Source organism: Bubalus kerabau, chromosome 13 (genome assembly GCF_029407905.1).
Source record: "Bubalus kerabau isolate K-KA32 ecotype Philippines breed swamp buffalo chromosome 13, PCC_UOA_SB_1v2, whole genome shotgun sequence".
Taxonomy (NCBI): domain Eukaryota; kingdom Metazoa; phylum Chordata; class Mammalia; order Artiodactyla; family Bovidae; genus Bubalus; species Bubalus kerabau.
In genome coordinates this window covers 38,229,865-38,257,722 of record NC_073636.1, presented here as the reverse complement: position 1 = coordinate 38,257,722, position 27,858 = coordinate 38,229,865, and the positions used below count along the sequence as shown (strand labels likewise).

The 27,858-nt window shown below is 42.4% G+C and overlaps 1 protein-coding gene across 2 annotated transcripts; it reads right to left on the bottom strand.

Moving 5' to 3' along the window:
* Positions 1-358: 358 nt before the first annotated feature.
* DSTN (destrin, actin depolymerizing factor) lies at positions 359-27,606 on the bottom strand. Of its 2 annotated transcripts, none has more exons than XM_055544055.1 (4): positions 27,453-27,606; positions 5,077-5,384; positions 2,474-2,550; positions 359-655 (listed from the first exon to the last, which is right to left on the bottom strand). In XM_055544055.1, exons 1-4 carry the CDS (start codon positions 27,453-27,455, stop codon positions 546-548), a joined length of 498 nt encoding a protein of 165 aa, XP_055400030.1. In that variant the 5' UTR covers positions 27,456-27,606; the 3' UTR covers positions 359-545. The 2 variants fall into 2 exon arrangements, with proteins under 2 accessions (XP_055400030.1, XP_055400031.1); XM_055544056.1 differs by lacking the exon at positions 27,453-27,606 and adding an exon at positions 18,589-18,777.
* Positions 27,607-27,858: the final 252 nt, after the last annotated feature.

The following is a 27,858-nucleotide window of genomic DNA, read 5'->3' as shown; positions in this document are numbered from 1 at the left end:
AAGCCTACACCTTTCACGGCAGTCTCTACCATGCATCCAGGAGAATCACCAAGTCAGTGCTTGAGTGCTGTTACATGTTGTGAGGAGAACTACTTTCCATGATTCAGTTTAGCTCAACACAATAAAGAAATTTGGGCCAAAATTACAACCAGATTATGACCAAATCTCTAAGCAAAAAAGAAAAAAGTAAATACCTGCTGAGGTTAACAAAGATGCAGTAATTCTCTTCATGTGGCCTTCTACTGGTTTGTGAACTGCACTATTAAGTATTAAAAATCACGAGCTTTAACAAAAATGTTTATAACAAGCCAACTCATCCAAACAGGATTTGGCCAGTAAGAAGTTAATTTCACACCAATAAAGTTTTAGAGTGTAGATTTATTTAGGGCCATTTGCACATGTTCATAGAATAGTTTACCCCCACAAATGACAAGACAGCTCCCCTTCAGTGAGTCCCTAGCCTAAACATTATCTGCTTTACTTATACATAGCAAGAGGATAACATTAAACACAGAAGCTTTCGATTTGTGGCACCAGATGATGGTCTACACAGGGCATCCTTCAAAAGCTACAATTAGGGATCCACCTAGCTTTTCAGCAATACAAGCCCGATTGAGGTCTTCTGGCCCATTTGCTTGACATTCGTGTTTTATGCCTAAGGAGGAAAGAAAACAATTATGTTTAGTTATGGCAGCAGTTTACCTATTTCTTTAACACAGCAACTGTTTTAAAAGGCCGGTTTAAACAGGGGTGGGACAGCTGTGGCAGAGCAAACCGCGGGTGAGTACACGGTGATGAGTCATCTGAAAGCACAGGCGCCGGTGACAGAGACTCGCGAACTGGTGCTGACAAAGAAGCGCCAGACCTAGCAGCGCACATTCTAGACGCTTCCACTCACACCACAGAATCAGCCAGAATTACTCTGCGCCGTTAGGAGCAGGGGGCAGGGAGGGGCAGCAGTGAGGCTGGGATGCTGGTCATCAGATCAGGAGACAACCATGCTTCACGTACGCTTTCCATAGGTAGGCTGTTTTCAACAAAAAAGTTAAAAAGCAGGAGTAGGAATCCTTTTTCCTGGTTTTTGAAATGTACGTTAATACATGAATTTGACACTTTGATTCAGCCGGCTGGATTGAGGAGTAAGAGCACAGAGGGGATCATTCTGCCCAGAAAGCAGCTCTCCGGTGGCTGCACACCCCACGTCCGGGCAGCTCTCTCAGAGATGGCCTAGTGATGGCCTTCTCGGGAGGACAGCGCACGGCCCCGGGAGCCCCGTGTACAGCAGAGGCTCTGCAAACAGCTGCTCGCTTCTGAACAGCTGCCTTGTTTTCTGGTTTTCCGTAGTTTTGAGACTGTTTCTTGAGCTGCTTTTAGCACAGAGGGGCAACTTCTAGACCACGCAGGACCGCCGGGAGAAAGCCAGCGATGCTTTCGCTGGGGAGAAGGGCAGGAGGGGGATGCCTTGCGAGTCACCAGAGCGTGTCCACGGAGCAGCTCCTCTCCAGGAGGGCGACACGGAGCCGGGACACACCCCACACCAAACAAGCACGTGCGGAGCCAGGCAGGGATACAATGAGGCAGCACCAGGTTTCAGGGAAGGAAGCGAGAATTTTGTTTTCCCGCGTAAAACAAGCTAAGGCAAATCTGCCCTACTGCAAGAATATAAAACCAGTCACAGTGAAACCAAATGAACATGACCATGGGCCAAGCCCTTGTGACCTTGGCTCTCCCAGCGGTTTGGAGCCAGTCACAGCAGGAAGGCGGGCACCTTCCCACTCTCAGCTGGGAGGACCCAGGCCCACAGAGGTTATGCGGTCTGGGCCGAGCCACACAGCAGTTAGATGACAAGCTCAGCCCTCAGTGGGCTACGGGCACTGGCCCCATGCTCTGTCCATCATACCAGCATCTCCACCTGGTTGGAGACAGAAAGTAGGTCCAGGCCATCTTCTCAGGATCCCCGTGACCCAGTGGCAAGTCACATATAACCGGCCAGCCCTGGGCAGTCTCCTTTGGACACAGGTGAGTCAATAACCTAAAAACCATACCATTCCAAAAAAAAGCCAGCAATAAGAGCATCCCTTCCCATTTATGAACACGTCCTTTTTGCTACTTGGCTACGTTCAGAGGCAACAGCCGATTTATCACTTACTACGACCGATGTAAACCAATTTGTCTCCACCTGCCCTGAGAGAAACTTGGCAACGTCTGAAACTAGTTTCAAACCAGACTGAACAAGCCACACACACACACACAATGTTGAGAGGGCAGAGTATCAGGCACAGGCCTCCCGGCCCAAGGACCTGCAGGAGGCAGAGACGTGCTGAGAGCTGGCTCTGCCACCGGGTTTCCTCAGAACAAGCAGTGCCCTTCACTCTGTGTGGAGGTTTGCCAAGGAGATGAGGCGCCGCTCTGAAATGAAGCCCCACTCCTTGGCTTGCCACACCCCTGACACCTGGCGGAGGCTAGACCTTACCTTGGAACTTCTTTTTGATGGCATCCTTGGAGCTCGCATAGATCATTTTACTCTTCAGAGGAGCTAGTTCTGGTGCCCTGGAGAGGAGAGGGGCCCAAAAAGAAGAAAACCAGTTTAGAGAAAGCACAACTAACATCGCGTTACACAACTGCATCAGATGTGGGAGGGCCCTCAGCCTTCTGGGAGAACTTTTCTAACTGAACAGTTTTCCAGTTCTGCTCCAAGACTGTGCTGGACGCGCATACACAGAGCAACTTGCGTTGACCAAGGAAAAAAGTCAGGGACCAATGATCAGATTCAGTTAATGGAGTGAAAATAAACAACACTGGATAATTCACTGTATTATCAATTGTCTTCTTGAAAATAACTTTTTAATCATTTGTATCAATAAAGGATTGAGTTCAGGCTAATAACCACCATCTTCGTGAGAGGTTTTTTAATAATTTCTGGTGGGAAAAACTTTCAAAATACAGGAAAGTATAGAGAATAATCTGTGAATCAAGTATCTGCCACCCAGAATTAAGAAATGCTCCCAATTTTTGCTTCAGGTTGTTTTCGGGAGAAGAATGTGAGTGAAGTCCAAGTCCCCACACTGCCCTCCTGGCCACCGTGCCCAGGTCCACTCCAGCAGCAAACTCTGACCGTGTGCGCCTGTTTTCCATCTCGGTCTAGCGTCACAAACCACAACACAAAGATTTCTTCTTCTAAGCTTAATGGAAGTTCAGCGATAATGATGTCTTGCTAATATTACTATTATGTTACATACACAAATTTTTCAGTGCCTCCCCCTCTTGAAAAAATATGGCATATGCTTTACCACATTCATTAGCAGCAATACTGAAAAGCAACAGATATATTAACAACCCACAGAAAAATCTCATCTCCTCAAACTGCACATCCACACATGCATCATTTCTCACTGCACCACCGAACCTCAGGCCCGCCTGCGCTCTACACCACACGACACCAAAGGGTAAAAGGAGTGTAGTTAAACACTTTTAAGCACTTAACAACTCCACTTAGTGGCCACATTTCCAGGACATCAGCAGGCATGAACACCACGGACCTGTGTGTCCCTCACCTGGTCTGATGCCTGCCAACAGCAGGCGAAGTCTATTCTTGGGAACAAGATGTGTATTCCTCCCAATTCTAGGGTCCAAGGAGGGTGGCAAAGCCACAACGTGGACCTCAGACACACGAGCTACAAAATTAAGTGGGTACTTTTCTTATGCAAAATAGGTCAGGGACAAAAAAAGCTTTAGCTGTTCTCATTTTACTCTAACCAGATCTTTAAAATACTTTAAGAGCCATTCCCTGGGCCCTAAACAGAGCCTTTTATAGGAATACTCCTAAATAAGGTTTTATGTTTTAAAAAGTAACGATGCAAAATAAAACACAGCACTAACACTGGAATTTTCTCTTTTTCATTCATTTCCCAAATGTTCTTTAATGAGGATGTATCATTTTCTTAGTGGGGAAAAAAAGGGATAAAAAACCAGGATAAAAATAGTGCAAATAAAGGAAATATTCACCAATTTAAAAGCTTAAACTTTTAACCTGCCGTATCTGCGGCTCAGAGTCAATTCCAGAGGGGCCAGGGCTCTCCCTGCTTTTTTCACAGCTACTTTCCCAGCCCTAACACAACACCTGGCATGCAGCAGAAATAAAAGTTTAACAGATGCACTTTCATTCAACATGCTCGGTGTTAATACTCAGTATAATCTTTAAGCATGTGTCTGTGGCTACCAGGCCTGCTCCACAGTAAGAGCCCAATATGACCTCACATCTGTAACCCCAAGGCATCTCTGCAACCCCATGGCATCTTTGTTTCCCCAGGTGCAGCCAAGGGCCGCACTGGACTAGGGGTGGCCTAGAGTCACATTCCTTGAAACCAGAATGCTCTGATCTCCCAGTCCCCTGGCACACAGCTAAGAGCTAAACCCCTGCTTGCCTTGCCCAGCTCAGGCCAAAGGATCAAGAGGACCCACAGGGCCCACCCTCGCTTCCCAAATCACAAGCCATTACCACCTGCCCCTTTAGAAGCTGGAGAGATTCTCACTATGTGGCAATTCCATATCATGGGATGTACAGTAATATGATTAAGTGAGGATCAGGGTGACTTTCAAGTCAAACTTAATCTCAAGTATGAATTTACTTGAAAAGACCAGAATAATCTAAACAGCCTTTCAAGAAAAAGGCCATGTAAATGGCTCTACAGTTCTTTCCCGCTGTGTAAAGCAGCACTGTTGACAGAGCTTTCTGCAGTGATGGGAATGTTCTGTCTCAGCGCTGCCTAACGAGGCAGCCACTCATCACACGTGACTACTGGGCATCTGAAATGTGGCGACTCAAACTAAAGCCGAACTTCTGATTTTGTCTCATGTCAATAGCCCCAAGAGGCCAGCAGCTACCCTTCTGGAGAGTATGTACAAAGAACAAATCCCAATCAGAGATGACGACCGCACCCGCTTCAAAAGCACAAATCAATTGGGAAGAGGGCTGGCTCTGGGCACAGTGTCTTGAAGACTCTGGAGAGGAGCTAAGCTGACAACAAGAGATTAACTCTGAGTTTATGAAAGCTTGATATTTTTAACAATGCTTACCACAGGAAAAACATCAACTCCTCTTTTCTGGACTCCTTTGTTTCAAAGCTTGCATCATACAGGGCATAGCGACAATCTTTTTCAGGAAGCATCCCCACAAAATGCTTGAAAGGATCGGTTATGGTGACACCAACATCTCCCACCAAGATCTCTTTGCCTTCCTCCACGATGATGCACTTTTTGTCTGCACTGAGACAGAAGATGACAGCCTTCTTTCTTTTCTTGATTTCTTCTGGCGTGGAACACTTCCGAACTTTCATGTCATAAAAAATGCGACATACTTCATCGGCAACTTGCACTCCTGAGGCCTAGAATGAGAAGAAAAGAACATCATAAAGGGGTACAACCTTTATCATGCCAAATAAAAAACACTTTGACTTCTAGTTATAGACTGGTATGCACTTATATGTCATCTACTAGGAAGACTAGAAAATCTGAGCTGCAAACACTAATCTCAGTCATTAAACTTTAAAAAGATGACACGTACAAAGCCGTTCATCACATTACGTGGGAGTAAGGGAAGATGTGGCCACAGCGGCTCCTCTGACCCTAGAACCTGGAAGACAGAGCTTCCTGGGGTGGTAGGCTAGTTTCTTCTCACAGAGGTTGCTCAGAGCCCAGACTGTGGGTAGTTCTTTTTCCAGTTCAGGTGTTAACACCCCCTCCCAAATTCTTTTCATAACGAATAACAGATGGTCAGAGTGGCTGGGTTGGGAAAACTCCACTTCTACAGCATACCTTTTGCTAATAAGAATATTTTAAAGGTTTTTGTTCTATTCACATGTCAAAATTATGATTAATATCCAGTAATGTATCAGTCACATACCTTTAAAATTTCACTTAAAATATCGCCAACTTTTAGATTAAAATTAGAATAAGTAAGATTGCTAGGAGACTAGACCTTAACTATTTACACCACAAGAAATAGTTATGTGATGTGATACAAGTATTAGCTAACTAACAGTGATAACTGTATTGCAATACATAAACGTATCAAAAACCAACACCCTGTAAACCCTAAGCTTACCTGTTACATGTCAATTTTATCTTAATTAAAAGTAGATATTCACTGTTATAACAAAGAGGATAACTTAATTCGGGATTGTACTGACCAGAAGAAAACACACACACACACACACACACACACACACATACACCCCCTTTTATTGTATTATATTTGCTATCCCTAAATGAAGAAGTGGTCACACAAGATGTTGGTAACAGAAGATCTAAAACTGGGTTTTGATCTTTTCATCTTAAGGAATGTGCTATTCTCATTAACTTTATTTACAATTTTTTATGCTTCATTAACTACTTCGGTTTGCATGTTAGCTTTTCTAAAACAAGAATTGTAAACTTAATGGAATTTAACTACTGAACAATACCAATTGTTAATGATACCCAAAATTAACATCAAGTTTTTTAAGAAGTTAAAGTGCATGTGAGATGAAAAAATAACCCGCGCACTAGGAAAAAATATTTGCAAATGATACATCCAATAAGAAATTTGTATCTAGAATATAAAAAGAAACCTTATAACCACAGTTTAAAAAAAAAAAAAAAGACAACCCAATTTAAAAATGGGCAAATGATCTGAATAGACATTTCTTTAAAGAAAATTTAAAAATGGCCAAGAAGCACTTTGAAAAAATACTCAACATTACTAGTCATTAGGCAAGTGCCATAAAGTCAAAACCATAATGAAAAAATACTGCACACACACTGGGATGGCTGTTAACAAAAAAGATGACAATGACAAATCTTCGTGAGGCTGCTGACAAAACAGGGCCCTTAAACATTGCTGAAAGAACCTGTCAAACAGCACAGATGCTTCAGGAAACCGTCTTGCAGTTCCTCAAAACATTAAGCATGGAGTTAACACCCAGCAATGCCACTCTTAGTTGTATATACAAAGGAAGTGAATGTCCATACAAAAATCTGTACCTGAAAGTTCATGGCAGCATTGTTCCTAACAGCCAAAAAGTAGAAAGAACCCAATGTTTATCAGCTGGTGAACAGATAAACAAAACGTGGCATATCCATACAATGGAATATCACTCACCATAACAACGAGATGCTGTCACCTGCTACACTTCAAACTGTACCTTGAAAAAGATAATGCTAAGTGAAAGACTGAATTGGGGGGCTGAAGAAGACTCTTTAGAGTCCCTTGGACACCAAGGAGACCAAACTAATCAGTTCTAAAGGAAATCAACCCTGAATATTCAGTGGAAGGACTGATGTTAAAGCTCCAATACTTTAGCCCCCTGACGTGAAGAGCTGAGTCGACTCATTGGAAAAGACCTTGATGCTGGGAAAAACTGAGGGCAGGAGGAGAAGGGGGCGACAGAGGATGAGATGGTTGAATGACATCACTCCATACACATGAGTTTGAGCAAATTCTGGACGACAGTGAAGGACAGGGAAGCCAGGCATGATACAGTCCATGGGGTTGCAAATAATCAGACACGACTGAGCAACTGAACAAATGAAAGACCAGATGTAAGAGGCCACATATCTCACAATTCTATTTTCATAAAATGTTCAGAGCAGGCAAATCCATTGACAGTAGATGAGTGGTTGGAGAGGGAATGGAGAGTGACTACGGAGCCTCTTTCTAGAGACAGAATGTTCTGGAATTTGACAGTGGTGATGGGTGCACAACTCTGGAGATAAACTGAAAATCTGTGAACTGTACTTTATGATCTATGAACTGACTCTCAATAAAGCTGTTACTTAAAACTGCATGTAAGAATTCTGGGGGTTAAAATACACATAGATCCTAGCAGTTACTTAGTATTAAGGTAACTGGGCCATTTAATCATTCATTCATTATAAAAATCGGACATGGCTGAGCAACTGAACCACAGTCCCACCTAATCTAATCCACATCCAATCACTAAAGTTAACGTGTCAGTTGCTCAGTTGTGTCCCACGCTTTGTGGCCCCATGGATTGTAGCCCACAAAGCTCTTTTGTCCGTGAGATTCTCCCGGTAAGAATACTGGAGTAAGTAGCCATTCCCCTCTCCACAGGATCTTCCCAATTTAGGGATTGAACCCAGGTCTCCTGAATCACAGGCAGATTCTTTACTGTCTGAGCCACCTAGGAAGCCATAATTCACCTCAATCCCACCTGATCTAATTCAAATCTAACCATACTCACTTCAGTCCTAACTAATCTGATCCACATAGATACAGAAAATTAAGGCCAGAAAATTACCTCAAAAGTCGCACAATATCACTTTCCCACTTCTAAAAACTACTTTCTTAAACCTTCTGTTACTGCTTTAGGAGAAATATTGTTCCAGTCGTCACAGTCATCTATGTAAAGCAAGTTAAGAATCTTTATTTTGAAAAAAAAAAAAAAAAAAAGAATCTTTATTTTGATTTTTTACCCTTCTCTGCCTCATTCACTCTTTATACCTCAGATCAATTCTCTAAAACCAAGTTGAGTTAAAACCACTACCACATACTTCCATGTGTCTCTAACCCATGACACTCACTACCGTTTCAAGTCTTGTCTGTAAGATTATTTGACTGTCTCCCCAAAGGGTGGTAAGTGCCTTAACACTCTTAAGTCTGTCTTGTTCACTTTTATATTCCCTTGAAATCAAAGATGAATCAGATTCTCAAGGACATGCACTGATGGAGAAGACGAAGACAGGGGTAAAACACTCATTATTCCTTGATAAACTCCAACAGAAGGGCGTTTATAGCAGGCAAACTGGGGGTGGGGTGGGGACACAGGTAAGTCACGGAGCATTTCCACTCTCGTGAGTCACTCTTTCTGAGGGACTGGAAGGATGAAAAGACAGTTCCTGACTAACAGGACCCAGCGTGGACAACACGAGAAGAGGGGACTGAGATGGGGATGGGCAGGGGGAAGGGGGAGGCACTGATATTTTCAACATAAAGGTGACCAGAGCTGCGCTTTTGGAAAATAATGAAGAGACGCATAAGACAACCAAGCAGGAAGAGAACTGTGGCAAGACCATCACCTGCAAGGCTGATTCTGTCAGCAAGGCAAGAGCTGATGAAGACCTCATCAGGGAAAGGGGAAGCACGCAGGGAGGAGGGTAGGCAGACACGGTGAAGGTGACAGTCACCTGTGCACCACACCCTGGCTGGGAAGGGAGGGTCGGAAGGAGTGAGTCAGAATCAAGTGTTTAGTCAGCAGGAGGCTGACTAACATCACGAAACACTCATCTTCTCTAACCGGACGTTATACAAGTACAGTCTCTTTGTGATGAGTTAACGCTGTAACACCAGCTTTTGCCCTTGAAAGTAATTTAAAAAATGTACAAGGCAACATGTTTATTTGATTCAATTGTAATGAATAAAATATGCTTCAATGTGTTAGACTTTGGTTTACTTAGCGTATACTTGGAATATATTTGGTATGGAAGATTAAACAACTGGTCCCTAGACCCCCGATAATGACTCTTATGAAGCTAAACTAAAACAAAAACCGCAAGGGCCAACTGAGAAGGCAAGGGAACCACTCCTCCAACCCAACTGGCTCTGCCCGCGCCCCCCACCCGCACCCCCAACGGGCTCGGGGCACCAGCAGGGCTCTTCTTCCGCCTTCCATCAGCAGGCGACAGGGAGCCAACTGCAAAGCTGGGATAGAGACTGGTGGGATGGAAAAAAGGAAAACTAATCCTTAAGTAACTATAGTTTACTAACTTTTTAGAGGCCAAAAGAAGCTAACTTGAAATTAAAGTATCAGAATTATGAGAGCAACAGCTCCACCCAAGCTTCCCCACAACCAGCTGCGTCACCTCGGGTGTGTCACTTAACTTCTCCAAAGTAAATGAGTTCCTCAGCTGACTTATTAGATCAGTATTATCACCTGGGGATCCTGTTAAAATGCAGATTGTGCAGATTCTGATTCCGAGTATCTGGGGCAGACTCTGAGATTCTTACATGGCCAATAAACTCCAGGTGAAGATCGCTACACTGCTGCTTTAAGTTTCAAGAAACATGATAAAATCTTAGCACTCATTGCTATTTTACTTCTCTGCCTACAAGTTTAATTTTTATAATGAAGCAGTAGAGATAAGAGTACATTACAAAAATGAACAGGCCCAAAGTCAAAGCATTTTTGGGAACACGGTCTCCTTGTAAAGCCTAAAGGGGTCCCTTCTCCACATGGTGTTTCAAACAGAAGACACAGCAGTAAAGAAGCCAATTATTCTGAAATATGGTCCATCTAGCATAAAGATTAAGAATTCCTATGAGTAGTAAGTCCCCTGGATTTGTTACCACAAAAAGACATTACAAGGAATCTTCAAAGCAGGTGTAACCCTGATACACACAATCACTTGTTTACTGTGTTTTTACCTAACAGAAAAGATCCTCTCCCTTAAGTATCAGTTTTCAGTATTTTTCTAAAATGTTAATTATTAACATATTAACTGCTAAGCTGTCAAAAAAAAAATCCAAAGTCTATTTTTTTTTTAAAGGAAAACCAAGCTCAGTTGGGATTCTAAATTAATTTCTCTGGTGGTCCAGGGGTTAAGACTCCGTGCTTCCACTGCAGGGAGTACCAGTTCGATCCCTGGTTGGGGAACTAAGATTCCACATGCTGTCCAGCAAGGCCAAAAAAAAAAAAAGGAAATTTATTTCTAGAGAGTTATTTTTATTCAACTGCAAAGTTTTAACAATAAAGACCTTTAAAGGATACTCTGAAATAGGACCAAAATCTGCTGCAGTTAGGAAAGAAAATCTTGAGAGCAAAAATAGATCTGCTATTACAACAAGAGCCTTGTGATTACCTTAAAAAGATATGTTATCCACGATTTGAGTTTCTCTCTGTTCTGTATCAGTGACCACTGGAGAATTAGCAGTTGCTCTTAGAACTCCACCCCCATGTCAAAATAGTTGCTGTTAAATGATTAACTTCACTGTATTTTATCTCATGTGGCTACCAGTTTTAACTTGTTCTTGAAGCATGGGAGTGCTTAGCCCACCAGGCTCCTCTGTACATGGGGATTCTCCAGGCAAGGATATTGGAATGGTTTGCCATGCCCTCCTCCAGAGGATCTTCCCAACCCAGGGATTGAACCCAGGTCTCCTGCATTGCAGGTGGATTCTTTACCGTCTGAAACGGATCTCAAACCTGAGTCATCTCTAGAAGAGATTCTGTAAAACACTGATTCAGAGACTAAATGAATACATGGAGGCACTGCCTTTTATACTCAACATACACTCAATGTACACTTCTTTTTAAAACTTATCTTTACTAACAGAGAGGGAAGAAAAAGCTACAAAGACTGTAAAACACTGAGTATTTTAAAGTTGCAGATGAGTGAACACATTTAAAACATCAATTCTCTCCATTCTAGTGGAAGGGTGGTAAGCTTCAGAAGAAGCTCAAGTTTCTGATTCAATTACTGTAAACAATTGAACCAGCTAAAATGTGATGGTTCACAGCAGCCCATCTTTCCCCAGAATATCACAGTGGTCTATGCCTACACCACCAAATGCAAGGAGGACGCCTGACCGGCTCCAAACTTGATGTCAGCTATACCCAACAAAGCCCTCACTGGAGAAAACAGGAATGAAAGCTACTGTCTTACCTCCGAAAATTATTATATTTAAAAAAATTATTTCTCTAAGCTGAGAGAGTCTGAAATATTTGAAAGTAGGATATTGCATAGCAGACAAATACAATTTCAAATTTACAAAAACCTGGCAGAAAAAAAGGCATTAATTACGTCCTTTCTCAACCTGCCAACTCTTAACACTCAGCATAAATGCTAATCAAAGGAACTGGGGAGTTTTAAATGGGTTCATGAATATCCTTTACCTACACTATCCTTGCACAAGGGCCAGGAGAAACAGAAAATTACTGACTACAAAATATTTAGGCTTCTGCCTACTACAACCAGTGCCTCGGAGCAATAATGTTGACATAACAAATGAGAGTGACAAGTATGTCAGGGACATTTTTACATGTAAGGTTTGAAAGCCTCACAGATTCTGGGTCAAGAAGGGTGCTGAACACATACATCTATCTCCCTACCAAAATGCCACTGAATGTTCAAATAAATACGAATGAAAGTCTGAGAAGGATTTAGGTGCCCAGGTCTCCTCCTGAATGCCACTCTGCCGCCACCCCACATCCCAGGAATTCTGGCGAGGGTCAACAGAAGAGTCTTTCTGGCTCAGTTAACACTGAAAACAGGAAAATAGGTGGCCACATGTAGGTGTCACTCTACCACCAGGCCCTGAAGCCTGACCAGGCATCTGACCCTGCAGTCCACTGTTCCAGAGAGCCGTGCTGAGCCGCAGCACCTTCTGTGATGACACAAATGTTCTCCATCTGCACGTTCAACGCAGCAGCCGCTACCACACGGGCTGACTGAGCATGTGAACTACGGCTGATGCAACTGAGGACTTTAAGTAGCTTAATATAAAACAACATACAAAAAATTTACTCAATACATACTAAAACAGTACATTTTGGGTAAACAAATTTATAAAGCTTATTATGTCATTTTCTGTCTTGGAAAAACTATTTAGCTTTATGGATGCCTCGTATCATCAGGAACCTCAGTTACTGTACTAGGCAGTAAAATAATGCCTCCGAGGGTCAGGATTTCAACTGGAGTTTAATAATTATAGTCAACTACTGCTGGAGGTGAAGAGGCAATCTTGGGGGGGAATTTAGATAACAGACTCTCTGAGGGGAGTGTATTCTGTATGTTAATTTGGAAAAAGTCAAAACAACCAGATAATTTAAAACTTATAAACCTGACCTACATCAGTAAACCACAATTCACAAGGATGAAAACTTGGACCTGTGGGGTGAGCTAACAGTTTCTGTACTACAGTCTGTCCCTGCCCAGTAAGTATAGATCAGACCAGCGAACACACAGCATCCTCTATCCCTTGGTAAGTCCAAACTGTCCAGAGCTGCTGAGGATGGTTTTATATATTGTGCCTTGCTCATGGGGGCCTGACCAAGGGCGCAAGAAGGAGCTAGTTAAGTTCCTGCCCCACTAGCCAAGATAGGTAGGTGCCCATAGGCCCTCGATATGGGAGAGCCTGTCTCCCAAGGCCACACCACCCCGAGGGATGGCCACTCTGTCATTTAAACAGTCACTACAAAGACTATCAGTGATCCAGAAAACGTTCCAAGTTAACTCCCTGCCCTAACTCACTGGTTCATTCCCCCAAACCAGGGCGACCAAACAGCGTTAAATTGATAGCCAATTACCAATTGTAGAAGTCCTTCACCTCACAGCAAAACAAACCATGTCCTTGAGACAGTCTATGCAGATCAAACAGCAACTCTACCAGCTATATGGTAAAGTTCAGAGGTGCATAAAAATGATTTTATGGATACACTTTACTTAGTTGGGGGGGTGGAAAAAAAAACCCTCTCCTTCAAAAACCTAAATTCTCTGAACCACCAGCCATAACCCCACCAGAAAAACAAATCTTACAGAAAAACTATTTCAACACCAAAGTAGACTAGACATAATAAAAGCCCAGTTGCTAAAAAATAGTCAATCTCTCTTGCTTGGATTGCCTGCACTCATACAGACAATCTGACTAGGGTTAACAGGTTCCTCACCCCTGGTAGGCAGGGAGCTGGTAGGCAGGGAGTCAGAGAGGGTGGGGAGGAACAATAACAAACCGGACAGAGAAATAAAACCTAACAACAATAAAATTAACAAAAAATTTAAAAACAACAATAAAAAAAAAGTAACAATAAACCTGACAGAGAAAATAAAAGTCCCCATTCCCCCTCCTACCCACTCCCAAAATGTAGACAGAAGAGCGGGAGGGGCGAACACCAAGCAGCAGTGAGCACAATGGCAAGCAGTCCTAGGTCTTTCCTGTTCTTTCAAGTGTCTCATTTCCTTCAGGATAAACCCACGCCACGCAAGTCCTTTATGCCGTACCCTTCCAGTCTCCTTTCCCACTTCTCCCCGACACCTACCATGTAACTGCAGTCAGGCCCAACTGTGACTCCCTGAATGTACCACACGCACGAGTGGTGCTTTCCTTTCCTCCTCTCCTCTGGCAAAGCCTCTAGGGCTCAGCTCAGGCATCTCCTCTGGGAAGTCAAGGCTTACCTGGTCCCTCAACCACCATCTGAACCCGAGTGACTCAAGGCTTCCATGTGCCAACACAGAGGATAATCATTACTAGCACAGCATCACCAAGGACGTGATCAACTTTCTCTAGACTGCACTCCTTAAGGGGAAGAACTAACTATTCTACCTAAGAAATATCATCTACTTAATTAGGTTCTGAAAAATGATTATTCAATTTTTATGAAATGCCCTTCAAGATGTTTTTCCCCATCCTTTATAGTACAATTCTTACACCAATGAAAAGATTGTATCTCAAAACTTTAGGGTCTCCTGAAGGGGAAAAAAAAAGCAAAAAACTTGTAAGCAGAACTTCAGGGGTTCAGAGGTTGAGACTCTTCACTCCCAAAGCAGGGACTCTGGGTTCCATGCCTGGTCAGGAAACTAGAGCCTATATGCCGCAACTTGGACCCAGCACAGCCAAATAAATAATTTTTGTTTTAAATTTCCTTTAAAAAAAAGGAATTTCCTTTCTAAATTTCCTTTTCCCTGGTGGCTCAGATGGTAAAGAGTCTGCCCACAGTGTGGGAGACCAGGATTCAATCCCTGGGTCTGGAAGATCTCCTGGAGAAGGAAATGGCAACCCCCTCCAGTACTCTTGTCTGGAAAATCCCATGGCTGGAAGGAGCCTGGCGGGCTACAGTCCGTGGGGTCGCAAAGAGTCGAAGACGACTGAGCGACTTCGCTTTCACTTTAAAAACACTTCTAGCAATTTCCAGTGATCTCCCTTGGACTGTTTTTTCACCTGATGAGACATGCTATTCTTGTCTTTTTCTTAAAGACACAAAACTGTACTAGGCAGTAAAATAATGCCTCCGAGGGTCAGGATTTCAACTGGAGTTTAATAATTATAGTCAACTACTGCTGGAGGTGAAGAGGCAATCTTGGGGGGGAATTTAGATAACAGACTCTCTGAGGGGAGTGTATTCTGTATGTTAATTTGGAAAAAGTCAAAACAACCAGATAATTTAAAACTTATAAACCTGACCTACATCAGTAAACCACAATTCACAAGGATGAAAACTTGGACCTGTGGGGTGAGCTAACAGTTTCTGTACTACAGTCTGTCCCTGCCCAGTAAGTATAGATCAGACCAGCGAACACACAGCATCCTCTATCCCTTGGTAAGTCCAAACTGTCCAGAGCTGCTGAGGATGGTTTTATATATTGTGCCTTGCTCATGGGGGCCTGACCAAGGGCGCAAGAAGGAGCTAGTTAAGTTCCTGCCCCACTAGCCAAGATAGGTAGGTGCCCATAGGCCCTCGATATGGGAGAGCCTGTCTCCCAAGGCCACACCACCCCGAGGGATGGCCACTCTGTCATTTAAACAGTCACTACAAAGACTATCAGTGATCCAGAAAACGTTCCAAGTTAACTCCCTGCCCTAACTCACTGGTTCATTCCCCCAAACCAGGGCGACCAAACAGCGTTAAATTGATAGCCAATTACCAATTGTAGAAGTCCTTCACCTCACAGCAAAACAAACCATGTCCTTGAGACAGTCTATGCAGATCAAACAGCAACTCTACCAGCTATATGGTAAAGTTCAGAGGTGCATAAAAATGATTTTATGGATACACTTTACTTAGTTGGGGGGGTGGAAAAAAAAACCCTCTCCTTCAAAAACCTAAATTCTCTGAACCACCAGCCATAACCCCACCAGAAAAACAAATCTTACAGAAAAACTATTTCAACACCAAAGTAGACTAGACATAATAAAAGCCCAGTTGCTAAAAAATAGTCAATCTCTCTTGCTTGGATTGCCTGCACTCATACAGACAATCTGACTAGGGTTAACAGGTTCCTCACCCCTGGTAGGCAGGGAGCTGGTAGGCAGGGAGTCAGAGAGGGTGGGGAGGAACAATAACAAACCGGACAGAGAAATAAAACCTAACAACAATAAAATTAACAAAAAATTTAAAAACAACAATAAAAAAAAAGTAACAATAAACCTGACAGAGAAAATAAAAGTCCCCATTCCCCCTCCTACCCACTCCCAAAATGTAGACAGAAGAGCGGGAGGGGCGAACACCAAGCAGCAGTGAGCACAATGGCAAGCAGTCCTAGGTCTTTCCTGTTCTTTCAAGTGTCTCATTTCCTTCAGGATAAACCCACGCCACGCAAGTCCTTTATGCCGTACCCTTCCAGTCTCCTTTCCCACTTCTCCCCGACACCTACCATGTAACTGCAGTCAGGCCCAACTGTGACTCCCTGAATGTACCACACGCACGAGTGGTGCTTTCCTTTCCTCCTCTCCTCTGGCAAAGCCTCTAGGGCTCAGCTCAGGCATCTCCTCTGGGAAGTCAAGGCTTACCTGGTCCCTCAACCACCATCTGAACCCGAGTGACTCAAGGCTTCCATGTGCCAACACAGAGGATAATCATTACTAGCACAGCATCACCAAGGACGTGATCAACTTTCTCTAGACTGCACTCCTTAAGGGGAAGAACTAACTATTCTACCTAAGAAATATCATCTACTTAATTAGGTTCTGAAAAATGATTATTCAATTTTTATGAAATGCCCTTCAAGATGTTTTTCCCCATCCTTTATAGTACAATTCTTACACCAATGAAAAGATTGTATCTCAAAACTTTAGGGTCTCCTGAAGGGGAAAAAAAAAGCAAAAAACTTGTAAGCAGAACTTCAGGGGTTCAGAGGTTGAGACTCTTCACTCCCAAAGCAGGGACTCTGGGTTCCATGCCTGGTCAGGAAACTAGAGCCTATATGCCGCAACTTGGACCCAGCACAGCCAAATAAATAATTTTTGTTTTAAATTTCCTTTAAAAAAAAGGAATTTCCTTTCTAAATTTCCTTTTCCCTGGTGGCTCAGATGGTAAAGAGTCTGCCCACAGTGTGGGAGACCAGGATTCAATCCCTGGGTCTGGAAGATCTCCTGGAGAAGGAAATGGCAACCCCCTCCAGTACTCTTGTCTGGAAAATCCCATGGCTGGAAGGAGCCTGGCGGGCTACAGTCCGTGGGGTCGCAAAGAGTCGAAGACGACTGAGCGACTTCGCTTTCACTTTAAAAACACTTCTAGCAATTTCCAGTGATCTCCCTTGGACTGTTTTTTCACCTGATGAGACATGCTATTCTTGTCTTTTTCTTAAAGACACAAAACTTCAGTCCTCTGAATGCTGTTTGCAAAAATTTATGTTTGTTTTTTAGGTTCCTCATAACTGACTGACAAAAAAAAAAAAATTTTAAAGAAGGAAAAATTTCACATAGCTTCATTTTATAAGTGACAACTCACTGCATATCACATCAAGGATCCATGAAAGTACTTGTGAAGATGGTGAAACTCAAAGGTATTTTTTGCGCTATAATTGATAAACTATTAATTTCAGGTGTACAGTACAATGTAATGATTCAGTATTTGTATACACTGTGAAACAGTCCCCATAAGTCTGGTGAACTTCCATCAACATAAACTTACAATCTTCTTTCTTGTGATAAGAACTTTTAAGGATTTATTCTTTTAGCAACTTTCAAATATTCAGTAAGTATTATTAATTATAGTCACCAAGCTGTTCATGACATCCCGGGGACACTGGAGGTTTGTTTCTTTAGATCACCTTCACCCATTTCGCTCACCATCCTCTTTGGCAACCATCAGTTTGTTCTCTTATCTGTGAGTGTGGGTTTTTTCTTTAGACTCCTTATATAATTGAGATCATATGATATCTGTCTTTCTCTGTTTGACCTACTTAGCTTGTTGCCTTCAAGCTCCATCCATGTTGTTGCAAGTGGTAAAAATCTTTTTTATGGCTAAGTAATATTACATTTATGTATTTATAAGTGCACATATATATGCCACATTTTCTTTATCCACTCATCTATCAATGAACACAGGCAGCTTCTATGTCTTGTCTATTGTAAAGAACGCTGCAATGAACAAAGGCTTGCATACATCTTTTATTCCTTTGGATAAATACCCAGAAGTGGATCATATGGTAGTTCTTTTTGAACTTTTGGAGGAATCTCCACATTGATTTCCATAATGAAAAAAAGAAAAGAAAGAAAGAAAGTGAAGTCACTCAGTCGTGTCCAGCTCTTTGCGACCCCATGGACTATAACCTCCCAGGCTCCTCCGTCCATGGGATTCTCCAGGCAAGAATACTGGAGTGGGTTGCCATCTCCTTCTTGAGGGGATCTTCCTGACCCACGGACCTAACCCACATGGCAGGCAGACACCTTACCGTCTGAGCTACCAGGGAAGCCCGATTTCCATAATGACTGCACCAATTTACATTCCCATAAACAGTGCATAAGGGTTCCCTTTTCTTCACATCCTCACCCACATCTGTTATTAACATTTCTTTCTTATAACTGATATTCTAATGTAATATAGTCAATTAATTTACCTCAAAAGAACCAAGAATATACAGTTGACCCTTGAATACCTTGGGAGTTAGAGGGCCCGACCCTCGGTGCAGCTGAAAAGCAGCATATAATTTTGCAGTCAGCCCTCTGAATCCGTGGTTTCACATTGGTGGATGCAACCAACCACATAGTGTGTAGTACCGCAGCACAGATCTATTGAAAAAAATCCGTGGCTAAGTGGACCCAAACCGGTGCTATTCAAGGGTCACCTGTACAATGGGAAAGGACAGTGCTTTAACAAACAGTGCTGGGAAAAGCAGACAGTCATGTGCAAAAGAATCTTACAACATAAGGAAAATGACTCAAAAAATGGATTAAAGACATGAATGTAAGATCTGAAATGGTGACTCTCCTAAAAGAAAACACAGATGGCGAACTCTTTGACACAGGTCTTGGTGATGATTATTTGGATCTGACTACAAGAACAAAAGCAACAAAAGCAAAAAATAAGTGGAACTATATCAATGAAGAGACTTCTGCACAACAAAGGAAACCATCCAACTGAAGTCCTGGGAGAAAATATTTGCAAATCATGTACCTGATAAGGGGTTAGTACCTAAAATATGTAAAGAACTCACTCATACAATTGAGGAACAACAAAAAATTCAATTAAAAAATGGGCAAAGGCTCTGAATACATGTTTTTTTCAAAGACATACAAATGGCCAAGAGGCACATGAACAGGTGTTCAACATCAAGGAAACAAAATCACAATGACACACCACCTTAACTCTGTTATCTTTATCAATGTCCTCTGTCTAAGACATACACACAATCCCCCTCTACCCAGAACTGTATCCTAAGTGCTGAGGTCAGTTCTTGGCATATAATTTCTCAAGTATTTACTGAATAAACTGTTGATGTTGTAAACCTTGGGGCTTCGCTGGTGGCTCAGATGGTCGAGTCTGCCTGCTATGCAGGACACCTGGGTTCGATCCCTAGGTTGCAAAGATCTCCTGGAGAAGGAAATGGCAACTCACTCCAGTATTTTTGCCTGGAGAATCCCATGGACAGAGGAGCCTGGTGGGCTACAGTCCATGGAGTTGCAAAGAGCTGGATATGACTGCGCGACTAACACTTCCACTTCCATTGTAAACCTTGAGGGCCAAGAAGAACTGTGTTTCAATCTCCATTAATTACTTCAGGAAAAATATGAGTGGAAGACAAGATTTTTTATATTTAGAATCAAAGTCACCTGAAAAGTCAAATTAAAAAGTTGATCATAAAAAAATGATCATGTATAATGATTCCAAGCAAAATAACATGAATTTAAAGAATAAACAATTAAAAAGACATGTTTTAATGCACTCACCCACTGTTTGCATTTTATCTACAATTACTTAAGTATGCACTAGTGTAATCAGAATATAAGGAAATAAGACTATCCGTGTAATTTGGATCAAAGGTGGTTTAATATTACTATTTTAGCCAATGCTGTGGAGAAGGCAATGGCACCCCACTCCAGTACTCTTGCCTGGAAAATCCATGGACGGAGGAGCCCGGTAGGCTGCAGTCCATGGGATCACTAAGAGTCGGACACGACTAAAGCGACTTAGCAGCAGCAGCCAATGCTGATAGGCAGCACTTAACCATGTGCCAGGTATGCTTTAGTTTATTACATACATACCTCACCCAGAACGCTGTGATGGCAGGTACTATTACCATCCCCATCTGGAAGCATGATGAACTGGAGACACCGCGGTCAGTCATGTGTCTAAGGTCATATAGTTAATAAGTGGCAAGAGTCAAAACACCTAGACAGCCAGACCCGGTGTAGTCTCACAGCTATGATACAATACCCCTTCCCTGGGCTGCTGTAAGGATGAGTGAGATACAGTAACACAAAGCCTGACACACAGTAAATACTTATAAGTTATCTGAGACAGCATTATTTCTTGTTCTTTCATTTGTTAAGCTTTCAAGTGCTCTTCTATGGTTCAGGATGCCTCAGTGAGCATCAAATAGCATTGTTTCATTTTTAAGAGAAGGGAACTGACACTGTTGATGGGGCTTTTGTATGCCAGAATTATATCAAAGCTGCCACTCTGGACAATACTTGCCTTATCTATCTCAAAGGATTTTCACTATAAGACTCAAATTACATTATAACACTATACAAAGAGAAGATACTTAAAACTCAATTTCCATTGTATTTTTTAAAAAAAAGGTAAGGAAGAATAACAAGCATAAAAATCAAAGCAATCCATCTCTATGGGAACTTGCCCCATCATAACGAAGAATGTCCTCTCATTCACTTTCATTCAACATCATCTGTTGCGGGCCTACTAGCAGAGACTTTGTGCTATTGAAATACACAAATCCTATCTTATGGAGCTCAACGGTCCAGTTCCAGAAAACATCTTAACAAGTCCCATAAAACAGTGCAATCAGTAACAGTGCTATCTCAGCACAGTCATATGCAAACATGCAGAGAATTAACAAAAGTGCTGGTATCCACATTAACTTCCCCTTACAAAGTCTGACGCTGGTCCATCAAGGTAGCCACTAGCCGCTACATGTGGTTTACTGAGTCCATTAAACGTGGCCAGTGTGGCAAGGAACCGCATTTCTAACCGTATTTCACTTTAATTAACTTAGGGACTTCCCTGGTGGCTCAGACGGTAAGAAGTCTGTCTGCAATGAAGGAGACGTGGGTTCGATACCTGGGTCGGGAAGATCCCCTGGAGAACGAAATGGCAACCTACTCCAGTATTCTTGCCTGGAAAATCTCATGGACAGAGAAGCATGCCAGGCTTACAGTCCATGGGGTTGCAAAGAGTCAGACACAAATAAGCGACTTCACTTTTACTTTCTTTAATTAACTTAAAATTTAAAATCAATTATCCATTCCATTACTGGAAAACTAAATAAGCTTGGAGCAACTTAGGTATGTGAATCTACTTTCTCAACTGTAAAGTTTATATCTAAATATATACCAAATGTGTCCAATGAAAACTGAGGGTCTGAATTGAGATGTGTTGAGTATAAAAATATATACTCGATTTCAAACAATTTGTATGAGAAAAGAATGTAAAATGTCTCATTTTTACATTGATTAAATGTTGACATATTTCAGATACATTTCATCTTTTCTTTTTACTTTTCTAATGGGGCTACTGGAAAATTTAAATACGTAAGTAATTCACATTTTATTTCTATTCAACAGCACTGGTCTAAAGATGACTTAAAACATTCTCAACACAGAGATTTGAGAATTCCTCAGAGCTTCGACAACTGACTTATAAGATTGCTCCCTAGCAACCCAGAGAAGTTTTACCCATATTTGCCCACGCTTTACTTTCAGCTCTATTACTACCAAAAAAAAAAAAAACTATGAGCAAAAATGGGCTACATGAAACAATTAAAAAATAAACACTAATTACATTTACAAGTTGGCAATCTCCTGAAAACAGATCAAGATAGGAATATGGGTAGAAAATTCATCTTTCTTTTCTGTGATAAGACAAAGAGTAGCAACAACCTATAAAGTAACGCAAAAATGTTGAAAGGAGTAAACAGTCTTTCCTTAACGTGATCCAAAAGCACAAACACAAAGATAAATTAGTTTTAAATTAGGTTTCCTGCTATAGTATGCACTGAAGTTTCCATCTTTCAAGCACTCATCCTAAACCTTGTTGTAACAGTGTAAGAGTTCTTTGATGGTCCCTTGTCAAGTCAAAAATAAGTAAAGCCAAAGTCTCGTTATTTCACACTACAAATTAAAATATGAATTTTAAGAATTTTGATTGCATTTTTACTGAAATCAGGTATTTTTTAAAGATCTACCAAAAAATAGATTCTTCAATTTTAACACAGCAGACACATCATGAAATAGGGTAAACAGCACATTAAGCATTACAATGTCAGCTACTAGAAGGCAATCTTAAAAGAGTTAAAGATCACTCAACTCTATGCAGTCCTTGTACAGAAGAGTCCATGATGAATTAAGCAACAAGTCTGTCAAAGCATTACTGAGATGGACCAATCTGACGTCTCTCTTCTATGCTTCTCCCGATGTAAAATTTCAAGCAAAATGAATAGGGGACAGCTTTTAGAAGAACAATTCCAAGTGAAACTCACTTTTAACACTGAGGCAAGGAGGCAGGGACAGAAGAAAAACGAATTAAAACGTTTCTGAGTGGGATGTATAATACAAATCTTTGGGTATATCTCTCATGGACAACCTGGAGAGGAATATTATGCTATGTGGGTAGGAAGCTGAAGATGCTGAAATGACAAGCATTATTTAGGTATGCAAATACCAGAGTCCAACAGAGACGAGACCTGGCTATTCAGACTAGAGCCTTCAGATCAGATCAGATCAGTCACTCTGTAGATAAAAACAATGTACATTTTAAAAAAAACAGTTAAAGAGTTTCAATTTTTTTTTTAATTTCAAATTGAGTTCAGCTCAATTATTACTGAAAGAAAATAGCTACATTGTCATAAAAACACAAATGTTTAGTCTTCCTATATACTAAAAACATCATTTGACTTAAACCAGTTCTATTTGTGAAAAACGATAATGGTTATTTTTGCTTATTTTTAACAAACTTTTTTTAAGAGACATTTTAGGTTCACAGCAAAATTGAGCAGAAAGTACAGATTTTCCATCTATCCCCGTGTTTGTTTTCTTTTTAAAATATCTTGGCTAAATATACTGCCTAGGAAAAAAGAAAGAAAAGGATACGGATAAAGCAGAGGATGTTAATCTCCACACCCAAACATAGAACTCTCTTCTGGATCACTCTACCACTACCAGAGCCTCACAAGGGCAGCTGGCTAGAATTAAGAGTATTGAGCTTAAAGAAAAGCAGGAGCCAGAGATGAGGGACATCAGTCTTCATTACGCAGGTCTGGTTCTGAAATGTCTCATTAATATTCTTTTAAGGCTGGATTTACTTTATGGATCCACAAATGAGCTGAGATGAAGACATGAGGAGTATTTAAACAATGTCAGGCTCAGTGAGAATGTATGCATGTAAAAAATGAAAATATACTCCGCTATTGCTAATGAGAGAAACACAAATTAAAAGAATGAGAACCCATTTCACACCTACTGGATTGGTTTTCAAAGTCACATAATGCCAAGTAATGAAAAGACATAGAGAAACTGGCTGATGGGATGCAAACTAGAACTAAACCTCACAAAGCTCTTTTTCTCAAAGTTGCAAAAGGATGCATGAAGCATGGTAACATTGATATAAAAAATAACAATACATCAAGGAAACATAATACAGATACACACATGTACAGCTCAAAGTGTGGAACATCAATGAGAATCAAATGAATCAGCTGCAGGTGACCATGTTGAATTGTACCTGAGCCCTGTGCTCCTGGAAAGCAGAGATGATTAAGAAATCCACTCCCATCATTTTGTGTTCAGGGTAACAAAATGACCCTGCCCTTCTCAGTTTATCAGCCCCCGGTTTCTTTTTTTTGCAGATGTTCCTCATTTTAATTAATGTTCTCTCAATCACAATAGCCTGCAAAAATCATCTCCTTAATTGGCCAGTAAGTGTATTACTTCTTTGACAAGGAGACGTTACCTCTAGGGAGGGAAGGAAATGGGATGAAGATGCATAATTTACCTAACATAAAAACCTGAAATATGGCAAAAAGTTAATCTTCTTTTGTACAAAGGAAACTGTTAATTCTGTGTACCTTACTGCTTAAAATGCTTCCAAATTAATTTTTAAATTATTTTAAAACCAGATATGGAGCAGAAAAGGCCCCAAGTCAATTAATCCTTTACAGACTGTTTTCAAATATGTTAAACAGGCATAGGAATAATACATGACCAGCCTTTTCTACTGGATGGCTGTAAGTAAAAACGTTTTTGCTAATCATCAGGTGACAGGATACACTTATAATTCATTCTGAGCCAACAGCTCAGTTTGTTAGAGCCGAGTTCTGATCAGGGTGAGGTTAAGGAAGAACTGATGCTTTTGAACTGTGGTTTTGGAGAAGACTCTTGAGAGTCCCTTGGACTGTAAGGAGATCCAACCAGTCCATCCTAAAGGAAATCAGTCCCGAATATTCATCGGAAGGACTAATGTTGAAGCTGAAACTCCAATACGTTGGCTACCTGATTGAAGAACTGACTGACTCATTTGAAAAGACCCTGATGCTGGGAAAGACTGAAGGCAGGAGAAGAAGGGGACGACAGGAGAAGGGGACGACTGAGGATGAGACGGTTAGGTGGCATCACTGACTCAATGGACATGAGTTTGAGTGAACTCCAGGAGGTGGTGGTGATGGGCAGGGAGGCTTGTCATGCTGCAGTCCATGGGGTCGCAAAGAGTCAGACACAACTGAGCGACTGAAGGGTGAGATTATCATGCAGACCTTTACTGTTTCGGGGGCAAGACTACACTGACTGGCCAGAGAGCCACACAGCTATGCTGCAAATATATTTACATTATCACAAGAGTAGCTAGGCCAGTCTCCTGTGATGTGTCAATCCATACCCAACAGGAAGAACTACTCAGCAGATAACCCTAGGAATTTAATGATAGGCTGGTAAATAATCTTCGTATGAGGAAGCTGGCACACCCAGTACACACGCACACCAAAGTTTTGTTTGGAGTGTGTATATGGTTCCGGTGAAGGGCAGGCTTATGGGGTGTTTTTTGTTTTTTTTTCTTTCTTTTGGCACTGTAAAGTGAGACTATGCAAACATGAAATCTCATTTTAAAGTGCCCAGGGTGATTTTTGGAGTTGGTTTCAAGTTACTTTATTCCCAAGTGCTTCTAGAAGTTAGTGAGTACCAGGAAGTGATTTTGTTAATGTAGAACAAACTCATCAGCAGTTAATATTTAATCCTAAAAAAAAAAAAAAAGCTAATAAACTTGGAAGCAAGCATCTAACCAACAGATCTAAATAGTTTCAAACACAGAGGTAAAGTGCTGTAGTCTGGAATAACTTTCAATCTTTTCAATCTTCACTATTTTCTTTAACAGCTGGATTGAAGGGAGGATGCTCTTGTGCTCATAGGCCTAAATCGAAGAGTAACCTTTAAAAATAGTCATCTACACAAATAAACCTATCTACAGAAGAGTCTCAGACACAGAGAACAAATTCAATTCATGGTTGTGAAGGGGGAGGAGGTTAGGGGAGGGATGGAGTGGGAGTTTGGGGCTAGCAGATGGAAACTACTATACAGAGAATGGATAACCAACTAGGTCCTACAGTATAGCAAAATAAATCATATTCAAATATCCTGTGACAAACCACAATGGAAAAGAATATTTAAAAAGAGAGTGTATACATGTGTGTGTATGTATGTGTGTATATATATATGTACAACTGAAGCACTTTTCTGGGCAGAAATTAACACATTGTAAATCAACTACACAATTAAAAAAATAGAAATAGTCATCTGCATTCTGAACTCACATTGAAAGCATCCAAACAAGAGTAGTTCATAAATTCTTCCTAAGTTTGAAAGACTCCACCCATCTTGATTTTTATTTCTCCTCCTTTTGAGCCATAAATAAAACCGACTGTTCATTTTATTTGAATGTACAGAAATGAAGTTAAGCTTTAAAATTCAAGCATTTAACTAAAGTAAAAAGGCTTGATTCTTTTTTCAAACAGAAAATGAAGTTACGTCATATCAGAAGGCACTAAAGCAGGCTCCAATCTGATTCAAAGCACTTTCACTGGAGTGGATGGTCTTAAATTGATGAAAACTCAAAGCCTTTGGATGAAGTCTTTTAGTGTAGAGTAACATATAAAGTAGTATAATCTTAAAGCAGTTAAAAAGTTGTAAGATGCTGATCCTCTCTGTAGCTCACAGAATTAAACCAAAGAATAATCAAAAATCGAACAGCAAATTCCTACTCCGTATTCTCAGTCATCAAGAAACTACTGGTTAATCTTTTTTCTTCCACTAATAAGCCACTCGGCATAACCATGAAAGAATACCTTAAGAAAACTGTTACTCAGTGAAAACATTTTGTATGCAGATGAACTGGTACTAGCTGTTTTCAGGCAGACAGATGCAATAACAGTGTAATATTTCTAGCAAAGCCTTCGCCTGCAAATCATTGACCAAAAATGGTAACAGTGTGCGCGGACTAAAGAAAATGACTAAATGTTCTACTTGGTTGTCCAGTTAATACCACAGTTCTACAGCAAACTAGAATGCTACTTTGGAGGGAAAAATAGGTACATTAAGCAAAAGGTCCAACATATAGAATATGCGGAACATCTGTTTACTTTTAAGCAACTCGGATAACTTGATAGACTTGACAAAGCTTTTTAATTTATTTTTATTAGCATCCCAGCGTCAGGGCCACCCCGCTGTACGCCAAGGGCCACCCCGCTGTACGCCAAGGGCTGGCAGAACCAACCTGTCTGCAGGTAAAAGAAAATCTGTGACCACACGGGGAAGCCAGACAGGCCACCGCCCGGCCGGACGGGAGGGACGCGGACCGAACAGTCGGGGGCAGCAGTCAAGTGCCACAGGCCAGGTTCGGAATCACCAGGGTCAGGCCAGGTGGTCATCCCGCGCCCCCCTCCCCCGCCCCAGGTGGCTCAATCAAGGCCTCATTCCTTTCCCTAGATGCACAGACCTACCGGGCCGAAACCACCCGAGTCGCTGACCGCCCGCGCCCGGCCTCGGCCAAACCAGCGCCGACGAGGCCCCCACTGGAGGGAGGGCAGGCGGGCCCTGGCGGCGAAGCCGGAGCGCCGGGCGATCGGCCCCGGCTGGGCTGCCGAGGCCGCGCGGGAGGCCTCGCGGCGGCGGCGATAGCGAGAATGTGGTGGCCGGCGAGTCGCCCCGGCGCGCGGCCCAGCTGGTCGCGGCGGCGGAAGCCCGTGTCCCTTCTTCCCTCCCCTGCCGCCCCGACCTCGCGGCGCCCCAGAACCCCGCTCACCATGTTCGCCGCGGCGGTTGCAGAGTGCGGAGAGGGAGCCGGCCGGCGCCGAGTCTACGGAGCGTCCTCTTCACCGCAGCCCGGGCGAGCCTCCCGGGGGTGGGCGGGCGCCGCGGGCCCCGACGCGGCTGTGCACGTCACGCGCTGCCCACCGTTGCTAGGCAACCGGCCGGCCAGGCAACGCCCCGTCCCCGCGGACCCGCCCCACTCCCCCACCTCCATCCCCCAGCCTCCTCTGACTCCGGGCAGGCGGGGTCCTCCTCAGCTTCCGGAGACCGGGGGGTGGACCCAGTACCCCTCATCAATTAGGGGCGCGGACGAGGTCCTCCCCAAGCTCGGACGAGGAGGCGGAGCTTGAGCGAGGGGCGGGGGCACGTGGGGGCCCCGCCTATTGCGTTGCGGTTGT